A 13,736-nucleotide genomic window follows, 5' to 3' on the forward strand; every position below is an offset into this window, starting at 1 on the left:
TGTCCGAAATTGATCTGCGTAAGTGAATTTGTCCTTTTCGGCACTTGATGGTTAAGGCTACGTGGCATAAGGAAGCCACGGAGGAGCACTGATAATGTGGATTTCATCCCTCCGTGATCTGCTGGCAGAGTCTGGCAGGCACCGCACCACCTGTTTGAGTACAACGCGAGTACCGACCTCTACAGGTAGCTCTTCCACAACCGGCCCAGGTACTGACAAACTTTGCCAACTATACATTTCAGTACTTCCACTTAAACCTGCTGCACATACTTCGTCCGGTGTGTGCACTGATTAGGAATTGTCACACTGCAGACAACGTGAACATAAAACGGGCAGAACCCACATTGTAAACTTTGGTCAGGACAGATTTCTCTCTGAATACAAGCTGAACTGAGCAGTTTGCAGCCACCCTCACTTCTACCCTAAGCTTTCTGCTGCCGGACCCGTGCATCTGTGTTATCTGGATCCTGGCTCCTGCACTCACCTCGCTCTGTAGTTTTACCCACAAACTCGCTGCTTAGTGCAGCCTCTCTCAGGTTAGTCATGTACAAACTCTGAACACACTACAGCTTGCCTACTGCACAAAACCCTGTGCATAATGAGCATTGAAGCATGACTACTGGAGCCATTACCACTTTTAGTTTAACTTATTTGTAGACACTGCCCTGTTCAACTGTCCTAATCCATGTACTCACTTGCCTATGTGGAGAAGTGTGGCACAATGGTTAGAGCGGCAGACCCTGATGCAGAGATCTGGCCCGGGACCAGGGTTCAATTCCCTTGGACCAGATAATTCTAGCCTCGGTGCCTATCTAATTAATGGGTCCCACTCTAACTCTGGGCAATAGCTTGCTTAATCTCCACAACGGCCCTCACAGCGCTTGGATGCCTGGCTTCACCCTGGGACTGTCCAGGAGTGGGTGCCTCACGGGGAAAAGCCAGGAGGGGTTCCACAGCGGTATGCGTACAGCTCCTTGAGACCCTAACGGGTGAGTAGTGCGCTATACAAGTGCAAAGTTTACAGTTTACAGTTTTTTTATGTAGCCTGATTGATGTGAACACTGGCCACTGCAGCCTGACCCGTACACTCTGTGCTCTGCCAACTGAACACAATGTCCAGTGTATTTATCCATTGACACATTGTCCAGTGCTGCATAGCTCAACACTGCTCAGGGCAGCCAGTCCTGTACTCCATATCGTATGCACAGTTTCGTCTTCAGTCTGCTTGCCAGAGATTTACACTGTCCTCTGTGTCTTGTCCCTACTACATAGAATCTTATGCAGCCTGGTCAATGCACACAAGCTGCCCTGTATAGCTTACTTCGTGTATACTCACTATCCACTGAAGACAGCATCATGCCTTTGCCTATTACTGCTAAGGTTACCCTCCCCCCATGCCCCTGCAACATGCCCCCACATTGCATAAACTGTATATGTTGTTCTATTTTGCCTGCCAAATATTCACAATAAGCTGCGTAGACTACCTCGCACACAGTAGATAGTGCTGTTGCCATATGTATTACCTATGCTATAACCAGCCTACCGCATACAGTAAACTGTGCACCGTGCTCCATGTCCAGGAACCAAACGCAAAGTACTGTGCAACCTTCCCCGTGTACACAAGTTGTAAACAGTGGCATCATCTCTATGTTGAAACTATGACCAGTGTACATACGTAGATGCAGTCTGATCCGTATGCACAAATTGTTCAGTGTCTAGACTACGAAACACACATCTCTGCAGACTATGCAGTCTACACAAGCGCGCCACATGCTCAATGCCCTGTACAACAACTGCATGGATATTGTGTACTTGCAAGTGCACAACACGCATTGTGCAGCCATTGGACACTAATATTAAGTTGTATAAGCTGTGCACAGGCAGAAACTCTGAATCAGAAACCTCCTTTTTGTATGGTCTTTGCACAAGCTCTTCCATGAATGCCAACCAGTCACCGTCTGTACACACAGATAGAAGCTATTTTCATTGTTCAACTTTCAACGCAACAGGCCTGGGGGGGTTGCTGTGGCATATGGCGTAATCCACTACAGTCCAAACCAAAACACATAGATAAATGACATTGTCATTTCCAACGCCAATAGCTCTAACTCTCACAAATGTGAGACCTATTGCATTGCAAATGCTTGTTAACTGTTATAATACTTAGCAGATTGCTGAACTGAAATGGAAACAATATTGAAACACTCGCATGGTAGGAATTAAAACTTAACCCTACCCTTGCTCTGCGAGTACAATTATATAAATATAACCTTTTAATGCAGTAATTTCAGTTCTCAAGCAAGAAACAAGTTACATTTAATAACACAATGAATAACATATGAAGTAAGACTTTATAAAAGTCTCTGTGAGAGAAAAAAAAAATATTTACTGTAGTGACAGGAAGAAAAGATACAAATAAGACAATTGTAATAGCAATTACCAACAATATAATTTGAAGAACTAATCATAGGAGACTCATACAAAACATGTTTTTTCTAGATGACTACTTTGGTTATAACTCTCAGTTTTCATCTGAGCTTACATCAAGGAAGAAGGTTACTTTTGAACACTGGCTCTACTCCAGTAACTTAACTCCACACCAGTCAAGCAGAATCTAAACCTGGCCACCTAAAGCGTGCAACTGTAAAAACAGGACTGTTTTTGCAACCTCCCTCTGAGATCTTGATTCGATCCTGCAGTCTACTTCTGTTTCAAGAAATGTCATAAAGCTGACCAATGTGTACACTCAGGCCCGGGTCGGCATATATGTCTCCACCTGAACATTCCTAGAATTGGCCTCGGCAACCCTATCATATCTAGTTAGCTCTTCTGCTGTGATATCATTCAGAGCAGACATCATATCATGAAATGAAATGAAGAAGAAATTAAACGAAAAGGGACTTATTAACTTACTAAGCACACGGATTCTCCCTGGAGCGTCCTGGTGCTGTGTTTTCAGTGAGAACTGCAGAAAAGCACTCTTAGGCTAGATCTGTTTAAAGAGCCATGTCTTAGGTTTTTTTCTTGAACAAGGAAGAGGTAGGTAACGAGCACAATTCTGGTGGAAGTTTGTTCCAGGACACCAGTCCCAGGTAGATGAAGGTCCTTCCTCTCATTCTAACGTGCCGGATCTTCGAAATAGCTGCTAAAAATCAATGGGTTAATCACAAGTTTCTGGAAGGGTCACAGAGACTGACTGTCTCTGAGATAGCCGTGCCCAATAGGTGCAATTCTTTCTGGACAAAGACCAGCGTCCTAGAGGAGTCTCTTCTTTAGTGGGAGCCAGTGTAGGGCCTTCACATGTAATGACATATGGGTACTAGATGGCAGGGTGATGTGGGCTGCTGGGCTTTGGACTACTTGAAGCTTGCTAAACTTATAGTCCGGTAGTCCTAGGAATAGGACACCCCATAGTGTAGGCTTGATGTGATAAGCGCCTGGACTACTGTCTTTCTTACCCACAAGGAGAGAAAGCACCCATCACTGATATAACCTGTGGCTAAAAAAAAAAATACTCATCAATTTTTATGCCCAGGTTCATAACTACTTCTCTCTGAGGGCCTGGAGGTGGAGCACCTTCTCGCCACAGGATCTGCAAATCCGACATATTTGGGCAGAAAAATAGAATTTCTGTCCTATCTGCATTACATTTTAACTGGTGGACCGTCATCCAGTGAAAGATGGAAGAGAGGCAAGTTTTAATGGATTCTCCTGCAATCTCAGCTCCCTTTCCATCTGTGAAAAACAGCAGAGTGTCATCTACATATGTAATTAGCTGGGCTCAGCCAACTGTGTTAAAGGAGGTAAGATATGCATTGAATAGGGTAGGGCTGAGGGCTGATCAGATGTCCAGGAAGAAGATGGGGTCATCCGCACTTTCTGTCCTAAAAAGAGGCTAACAGTTCTAGAGCCTGTACCCCAAGTCTGATGGCTTGGAGGTGTGCAAGGAGTGAGGGACTGTATATAAGGCCGCTGATGGACTAACAAAATCAGAATGCCTGCCCTCCCCACCCACACCCCCACGTCAAAGTGAATTTGATCAAAGCTGTCTCAGTGCAAAAAGTTGGCTCAAAGCCCAATTGGCTGGGATGGAGCAGCTTGTTAATTTTAAGGAATTGGGACAGCGATTGACACATTTTTCCAATACCTTGGAGAAATGCTGCCAGTAGGGAGATTGACAGAGGAAGTGCAGTAAGGCAGCTGCACGCTGAATATTTGGAGTGGATTCCCAAGTGAATCTGAAGATCAACTCTTGATGTGCTCATGTTTTAGGTTTTTAAAGAGAGGTTATGGCACGCGTTTTTATTGTGAAGAATTAATTCCAAGTGATGCCATGATCTGACCAAGAGGGACTAGGTGGGGGTTTGATGTTGCTATTCACTTACTGGGTTTACACTTTTACTACAGGTATGGATTATAAAATCTCAACAGCCGATTCTGTGCATGGAATTTCATCAGCTTTCATTGTGGTGGATATCATACGGCCTTCTCAGGATTTCCGGCCGTATGACATCTATTTGACGGAAATTAACCCTAGAAGTTCAGGCGTAACATAATATTTACGCACCACAGATTTCTGTCAGCCACTTCCCTTATTACATAAAGAAGCAATCCAAGTTTGTGTAATCTGTAGAGATCAGGCAGGTCAGATAAAGGAGGTTTTACACATGAAATTACCAGCATCTATTGGCCATCCTATTAAAGGAACCATTATGTTTTTCTTTAATTTTTCATCTGCTTTTCTGTTGCTTCTTTTCTTTAGTTCTTCTTACAGTCTATTTTATATTGCCTTAGCTATTCGTCTTTTACTTTATCTTGAAATCTATCCTCTTATCTGGCTTACAAAGTAAGACAGCAAGATACCTAAAAAAAAGGACCTGAGTGATGGAAGCATAAATCCTTATGAACCTGCATACAGGTTAAAGGAGATGATTACTTTTAATGGCTTTTAACTGATTAAATGTGCACGTAGTACACAATTTACCCACGGCGAAGTAGCTAAGCTATTAACTCTATGCAAGGTATAAAAGCTCCAACGTTGTAATGTGCGGTCATATATTCTCAAACACCAGTAACTTCGACTTCTCTGTTGCTCCGTCAAGCACAGGGATCTTTAATAGTAGCCTTGTGATTAGTATGCCCGTGTGCACCCGTTTCAGCCCTTTGGCGATGCGCTAAATAATAGCGAAACCAGCTAAGTGCAATGTACACAATATTTACTATTGTGCCCCCGAAAAAGGTCTCCTGGCAGACAGAAAAAAATGCTGATTTGTTGACTGGACACACACACGTCACTACGTGCCTCCGTAATACAGACAGACCCCGTCAGAATATTGGGGCGTAGATTTCTGCCCGGAGACATTTTTTGTGGCCAAAATGGCGACCTGATTCCGAAGCCGAGCGTCAGCAGAGGCAGCCAGAGATGCACCGTCCAGTCCCTTAGCCACGCTGCGCCACCCGCCCAAGCACCGCGGTGAGGCCCGCCGCAACCACACCCAGGCTCCGGGCAAGTGAGTGCAACCTCGTCTGCCCCGAGACTCCTCGGAAGTCCTGCCGCGGTGTGCCCGGTACTAGTGGTTTCAACAGAATGTAGGGCGTGCCCCCGGAAGACACTCCACGGGGTCACCTTTCTGCGCAGCCTGGTGCTGTTGGCACGCTCCTGTGCCTCACTCGTCTACCTGTCTACCTACGTTTTGAGGAATATAATGGCAAACTGGGTATTTGGGAATGGGTCTTTTGCTGCTTTCTGTTGTCCTGTGAAAAGTCGGGGTCGAAGAACCAACAGTGACAGTTCATAAATGATATGTTCATGTAATGGGCATACCGGGCTCACAGGCAGGAGTGACACCGCCCTTCCGGAACTGCTGTAGACATTCACTAACACTACTTCACAGTGCCAGGGACAGCGGGGCATTCGGGCTGGCATCTCTTTGGTGTTTGTATGTGGCTGCATTGACACGTTAATATGTTGCGAGAGAATGTACACATGCTGCTTTGAGACAACACGATGACGTCAGGTAGCGCTGGTGCCTTTTCAGTCTTGAGGGTGCACAGATACCCAGGCACCGGGGCTATATGATATGTGACATCATTGCATAACACTACTGTCATGCCGCTCGAGATGCAGTTGTAGTTAGGAGTGTAGCTGCCATTAATGCAGCAGGTGCAGTGGCACCGGGGCACGAGGCGTCAACTGCAAACCAACCAATGCTCTATTTTACTAACAAGGCAGAAGCAAGTAATCCTTGCTTGCACTTAGGTACATTACTCCCCAGCTGCTTCACTGGTTGGAATGTGTGCCTATGGCACACTGTCAGAAACGTTAGTGGGCACAGCTGACTGCCGTGTTGTGGCACTGTACGAGATATGGTTAACGTATTACTTCCAAATAGTGCTTGCAGGCACAGTTTCCTCTCCGTACAGCTCTAAATAACCGCTTTCATTAGTCATCTCCGTGCTTGTCCATCAGAGGAGAAGTGAGACTACGTGGAACCTGCTGCAGTATTCTGCAAAGGGCAAAACCTCCTTTGGGAATCAACACGATACAAAAGATAACCCTTCTGATGACAATGCAACATCTTTCCTGTTTTTAGAGCAAGTACTTTCTGTAGGATGGCAGAAGCAGTTGCCAAATGCAAAATACTCAGAGGGCCACAACATTCTTTTCTTCGACTAAGGAGGAATTCTTGAAGGGTGGGCCCACCACTGGGGTCTGCTTTACGATTCTGGGCAGAAGTGGAGGTGAGTAAGGTGTGGCACTTTTTGGTTGCTTCATTTTGGATTAGCTGTCCATGTCAATAGTGCTATGTACAATCACCTCAGTCTAGAAAGACACCAGGGAAGCTACCCATCTCCCTCACATCAGAAGCTCCTGGTAAGGAGGCATGCATTTATGATCTCCCAAACATGCTTGCATAATATCTTGTAAGAACAAACTGAGTGTTTGTACTTAAGCTGACTTGGTTAATGTGCATGCTGTCGGTATCTGCGGCTGTAATATCTGTTAGGAGGCCGTCGGTCAAGGGCTTTTGTATAAACTAATCTGTGGAGTGCCTCAAGGTCCATTCCTCGTGCTCCTATGCCCATCTATTTTTTTATGGTCTCAGACTGGCAAATATCAAAGCATTTGAGGTCCTACAGCAGATGGCTCTGGGACTTGAAACTGCTAGCCCAAGTCAACACAGTGCCATAGAAAACAGGATGACTATCAACCATGTGCTACTGTGCTTGGCTTAACCTATGCTCCAGAATGTTACCACAAAGGAGAATATAGCAAACACTTCCCGACACTTTAAACATGCCTGGTTCAAATTGGAATACTCTGCTAAAAGGGTTTCCATCGATTTAAGGCTGAAACGGAGCGATTACGAGTAAAATAAAATGCTGCAATAATGCAGCAACATTTCCATTTTTGTGCCACGGAATTTCCATTTTTGAGCTGCAAAATTTGCAAATCTACGCCGCAATACCCTGGAGGATCTTCTAGCAGCTTATTACTGCACCTGATTGAAACAACCATTGGTATAGCAGTCCAAAACCAGCTGAAAGCTGTTTTATAAAGTTTCACTCTCAAAACCAAAGTGGGACAAGGACATTTTCAAAGATGTATTTGCTTTGGAATAACATTTTATTTCTAAGCAAGTTGCTGGCAAAAATGTTTTCTAAGAATGGACTACATACTTGAACCTTCTTCCAGGATAACAAGCAACGTAGACCAGTTAGTTCTTTGAAAAGGGCATGAAAATAATCCAATTTAAGCACCATATGAAATGGAAGTGGATACTTGGGTTTTACTTCAACAGCACTTAATACTGTGAATTTCGTAAACCAATTCTTCCTTTACCAAAAAAGCCCCACCACTTATAATTGGCTCCGTATTTAAAGTTCAATAATAGTTTAACTCCCTACCACTCATCGATAAAGAATATGCCACTGTAGTGCACAGTATATGTACTTTTGACCTATCCATTGTGCACAAATGCATCAAACGCTGAGTAGCAAAAACTGGTTGTCAAAGACAAACAAATACGTTAGATGAGTTTTTCACTGGAAAATGTGCAGGCTCACTGCTCAACAATATCCCACTTGCACCTCACTCAATCGCCTCCTTCAACTTGTGACTGATTAACCACACTCTTACTCTACCATTAACATTTCTTTTTAGAAAAAATTGAAGTTAGTGGACCGTCAACACATTCCCCTGACGAGGTCAACTATTTTACTCAAACTATCTCTCCCAACATATAACTTCCCTCTGCAAACTACCAAGTGACACCCGTCTAGCTATCTGTGCCAGATGGGATCCTAGTCAAACACACTGTTTTATGCACAGGTGCATAAATCGGCAAGCATGTGCATAATTGATCTGTGTCTGCTGCCCTGTAATCTCCACTGGCCAACTACAGCTCACATTCACACCACCTAACAGAAGAGCAATAGAATACGGTCTCTTGAAGTTCAACAACAATTTAATCTCAGAGCCTGCCAAATATACTCTGTAAACACTGTCTTTTTACTGAGCAGGCCGTGTTCAATCAACTCTCACTGCAGCAGATATCTAGAATCAAGGGAAAGTTATGACTACAGTGCATTACTTAAACTGTCTCAATCGCTCACTAAATCTCTGTTTACAAGGGATATTCCCTTTTTATGGGTGCTCCATCCATTCTGTAATCTCTCTTTGGGCTTGAAACCACGCCCATGTCATGTTAGTCACTTACATTGGTTCGTGGGCTCGCCTTTTAAAATCTGCATTCTTTCATTTGAGAAAGGCATGCATACGTCATGCCTTTTCCGGTGTTTAGCCCACCTACACAGGACCGGTAAAGTACCAAAAACATATGAGGCTCGATGTTTTCAGCCTGGAGTCCAAAGTACTTTACCTGTTTATTTTCCACACAGCACGATCGCGCTGCGTTTTTTTTTTTTTGCTTTACAACGCTAATAGCTCTAACTCAAACAAATGCGAGACCTACTTACTCTTGTCAAATCCATTCCAAGTTTAAGCTGCGATAACAAGTGTAGGATAATACTTCGCTGTTCCTCCACAGCGCCCAGGTCCTCTTCTTTGGTATCGCACGTGTCTTCCACCTCCTCATCTGGGTTTATATCTTCTGGCTCCTGTTGCAAAACAAAACAGGTCTTTGTATAGCACATGAACAAGACAGTTAGCTAAAATGTGTATATTCAAACAGTAAAAATGATTCCATCTTCCGATATCCTTCCAAATCTCGTGCCGACCTCAGCACGTGTCTTTATTTAGCTTGTCACTGTTTTTTTTTTTTTTTTTAGCTTGACACAGTTTGATACTGAACAGTATTTAAGCAATCCTGAAAAACTGGTAAATGCCAACCTTCTTCTAAACCTAAGCAAATCCCTTCAGATAGGTTTCCCTTTCAATCAAAAGATTCCCACATATCACACAGGATTCTGAAATGAGGTTTAGGATGGGATGCACACTACTGCCTTTCCTGGGTGCCACCCACAGTTAAGCCCTGGCTCTACCATATCATACCATCCTAAACAGCTTCCTGCAAACACTCCTTTAAATGTCTTCCTTTAATGCTTAACCCACGCAGCCAATCTTCAATTTCCAGTGAAAGACAATCTGTAGAAGGTTGTAGGTGGTTGGGCACACACCAACTTTAGCTTAATCTTTTCAAATTCAAGGCAAAGAACTACATCACCGCTTCTCCATCACATTCCCTCTCTCCTCTCCTCTGGAAGGGACCTTAAGATGACAACTAGAAAATGTGTAATTTCGATCAACAGGACTGTCCAAGGATGTCACGTTTACCTAAGTGTTTCATATGTCTGTAGAACTCTATTAGACGTTTCCTCATACATTTACATCTTCCGTGTCCAGGTTCCTTTTCTGCAAGATTTTGATTTTCCTTACCACTGTGGGTTGAAACCAATTTAGAAATGATAGCCAAAACTAAAAAGAAGTAACCATAAGTATGGCAACCACAATACTTGCTTTTTGTTAAAGGGCTGCATAAATATAATACAATAAAAATATATAAAGTCAAGGCCTAATCATGTGTCTACTGAGACGCGCGTTTATTGTGCATTTATACCCCATGCCTTTCAAACAGAGAGGCACTATAGGCTGCTCAAATGGTCCATCGAGTTAAACACTGTCGTTCTGTGCAACCCGCAGGAAATGTGTGAATACTGGCACGGCAAAGTCAGCCTTCCATCCTTCCAACTCTGACACGCACAAACAACACCAAGAAACTGGTCAACAGTTGCCTAAAAAGGAACCAGGTCTAAAGAGGAAAAACAAAGGTACATGTCAGAAGCCTTAAATTGTTTCAAAAGAGAAAAAAGCTGCACAGCAAAGGGGTTCAACGTGAATAATATCTAAATAAATTGTGAACAAAACTAGGAAAGGCACTAAAAGGTATGTACGAAATTTGTCAATTTTAGCAAAAACACATTGTGGATATTTAGCACACAATTTAGCAACTACAAATGGGAGGTGGAAACCAGGTGCAAACTAGTGACATAAATCAATGAGTTATGATCAATTATTTGAAAAATGATTAGGTCAGAACGAGTAAAGAAAGCACTACACAACTGTCGTTGTATGCCCCAACCATGTTTCTGTGGAAGGATATTAGAAATATAAGCAAAAAGTTAAATATAATTTGGAGTCAGATTCATCTACTATAAAACGAATCACGTATTTTATAACCGAAGCTCTTTTGGCGAATACAATCGTTGGGTGTATTTCGAATGACTTACTATGAGTACTGAAATTTTTATTTGTTTTATAAATGACTTATCTGCAGATGTGCATGGAACTACAGAGTCCAAATTAGACTACACAAAAGTCTGTGCTTTTTAATATTTGAACGATGTCTTTAAATATTTTAATAAAATCGTAAAGCCTCTTTGAAAACATGAAGAGCAATCCAAAACTGACAACATTAAGTATGTATTACTTTTACAATGCGAAAAAACATCAACAAAGCAACAGACTACGACCTTTACAACAAACACTGGCAAAGCCAATAGATCTCGCCTACACAAGAGCTATTGGCTTTGGCACTGTCTTTTTGCCATGTTGTACATCAGTGTGGCTACGGTCACCATGCCTAAAAGTCAGTGATGTGGAGTGTCGTAGAGTGGAGGGGGGGAGTAGACTGTTGCCGAGTGGAGTTGTAGGAGTACAGTGTCGTAGAGTTGAGTGGAGGAGAGTAGAATTCAGTGGTTCAGTTGTAGGGTTTTGTGGCATGTATTGGCATGGGGTGCAAAAAAGGAAAGTGGGTTGAAGTGGACTGAGGTAGATTGGAGTAGAGTGAGGTGGACTAGATTATAGAGAGGGGTGGACTGGGTTAGAGTGGGGAGGATTGAATTAAGTGGGGAGGGTTGAATGGAGTGGGGTGACTGGATTGGGTAGGTGGATTGGACTGAAATTCAGGACTAGAGGGGGTGGATTGGACTAGGTTGGGGGTGGAGTGAGGTATGCTGGATGGATTGCAGTAGGGTGGTTAGTGCTGAGGTGGAATGGGGTGAATTGGACTAGAGTGGAGCAAGTGGATTGGAGTGGAGCAGGGTGGAGTAGGGTAGACTGGAGTGAAGTTGGTGGATTGTAGTGGAGCAGGGTGTAGTGTAGGGTGGACTGTAGTGGAGTGGGGTGGATTGGGACGAGGTGGAGTGATTTGGATGGCGTGAATTGGACTGGAGTAGGGTGAACTGGACTGGCGTGGGGTGCATTGGACTGGACTGGAGTGAGTTGGATTGGTGTGGGGTGGACTGGACTGGAGTCGGGCGGGATGGAATGAGCGGGGTGGATTGGATTGAGGTGGACTGGACTGAAGTGGCGTGGATTGAGTGGCATGGATTTTTGGGAGTATGATGGAACTAGAGTGACTGGTTTGGTGTGGAGTGCATTCGGTTGGGGTGGGTTGGATTAAGGTAGTTTGGGGTGGGGTGGATGGAGTGGATTGTACAGGATTAAGGCGGACTGTATTGGACAGGAGTGGGGTGGTTACAGGTGAATTGGATTGTGGTGGAATCGGTTGGAGTGGCATGGGTGGACATATCTGGGGTGGTGTGGAATGGACTGGAGTGAACTGGGGTGGACTGGGATGGAGTGGATGGCATGGATTTTTTGGAGTGTGATGAAGTGGCTTGGGTTAGATTTGAGTGGCCTGGATTTGAGTAGGGTGGATTGTGGTGGATGAAACTGGAGTGGGGTGATTTTGACTGGTGTGGAGTGGAGTGGATTCGGGTGGGTTGGATTAAAGTAGTTTGGGGTGGGCTGGATGGAGTGGATTGTACAGGAGTGGGGTGGATTAAGGCGGACTGTATTGGACAGGAATGGGGTGGTTTAAGGTGAATTGGATTGTGGCGGAATGGGATGGAGTGGCATGGGTGGACATATCTGAGGTGGTGTGGAATGGACTTGAGTGGACTGTGGTATAGTGGGTGGATTGGAGTGGAATGAAGTAGAATAGGTAGGACTGGAGCAGAGTGGGGTGGACTGGAGTAGAGTGGGATGGACTGGAGTAGAGTGGGGTGGATTGGAGTAAAGTAGGGTGGAATGTAGTAGGATCGGGTGGGTGGATTGGATAGAGGGGGTGAATTGGATTGGGGTATGGTAAAGTAGATTGGACTGGGGTGGAATGCAATGAGGTGGGTGGATTAGAGCGGGGTGAGTTAGACTGAGGGGGCCAATTTGATTGTAGTGGGCTGGATGAGATTAGTGTCGAGTGGAGTGGATTTGTGTGGATTGGATTGGAGTGGGTTGGGGTGAATTTAGGTGGAGTGGGATGAATTACGGTGGGGTGGGTTGGGGAGGATTAAAGTGCATTGGATTGGGGAGGACTAAGGTCGATTGGATTGGGATGGACTGGAGTCAGATGGGTGGATCAGAGTGGGACAGATCGTTTTGGATTGGAGTGGGGCGGATAGTTTTGGAGTGGGGCATATTGTTTTGGAGTAGAGTGGGGCAGAATGTTTTGGATTTCTGTATTGGAGTGGGGAAGATTGGAGAGGGTTGGATTGGAGTGGTGTGGATCCCAGTGAGGTGGATTGGGATGTAATGCACAATTATATGTTGTAACATAATTTTGAAAATTATGCTAAGAAAGAAATAATGTTGCTTTGGAATATTTAGAACAAGACAATAGTCATCTTTTGAGAACAGCGCCCACAAGGAAAAACAAAACGTGCGTGAAAAGTGATAAAAGAAGACTTGGTGGAAAAAATAAGTTAAGAATAGAAAATTCAACTTTTAAATTTTGCATGTCCTGCTGAGCACGTTTTTGCCAGTCACGTGCTTTCTGTTTGCAAGGCATTAGAAGTTAAAAAGAACAACACAGTACCTAAATCACGTCAGGAGCAGCAGACGGGCACTGACTAAGTTGAATCAATCAGTGCTTGGTCCCTGCTCCAGGGACAGGAACGGAAATGACGTTGTGCCAGCCCTGACCAATTACGAGGCTGTAAAGAAGAGCACCACACAATCCAACAAATGATGAGCAAGGGGCAGGCTCTACGCCCTTTCAAAAAATACCAGTGCCTCACAGGCAATAGGCATACGCTAGCTATCGCAAATTTGACCCTAAGAATGGGTGTTTGTGATGGGAGGCAGGTGGGGCTGAGGAAGAGCACAATTTGAGTAGATATCTTATCAGTCTAAGACAAGAGGGTCTCGTTGTCAGTCAATCAATCACTGTATTTGTAGAGCGCGCTACTCACCCGTGAGGGTCTCAAGGCGCTTT

At 44.3% G+C, this 13,736-nt stretch overlaps 1 protein-coding gene across 1 annotated transcript in view; it reads right to left on the minus strand.

The window, feature by feature from the left end:
- Positions 1-13,736, minus strand: part of OSBPL11 (oxysterol binding protein like 11) — a 242,558-nt gene that overhangs the window by 61,124 nt on the left and 167,698 nt on the right. Inside the window, exon 8 of the mRNA XM_069224292.1 lies at positions 8,980-9,120. Within this exon, the coding sequence (XP_069080393.1) occupies positions 8,980-9,120 (141 nt within the window). The remainder of the gene's footprint in view (positions 1-8,979; positions 9,121-13,736) is intronic.

This window comes from Pleurodeles waltl, chromosome 3_1 (assembly GCF_031143425.1).
Source record: "Pleurodeles waltl isolate 20211129_DDA chromosome 3_1, aPleWal1.hap1.20221129, whole genome shotgun sequence".
Lineage (NCBI taxonomy): Eukaryota > Metazoa > Chordata > Amphibia > Caudata > Salamandridae > Pleurodeles > Pleurodeles waltl.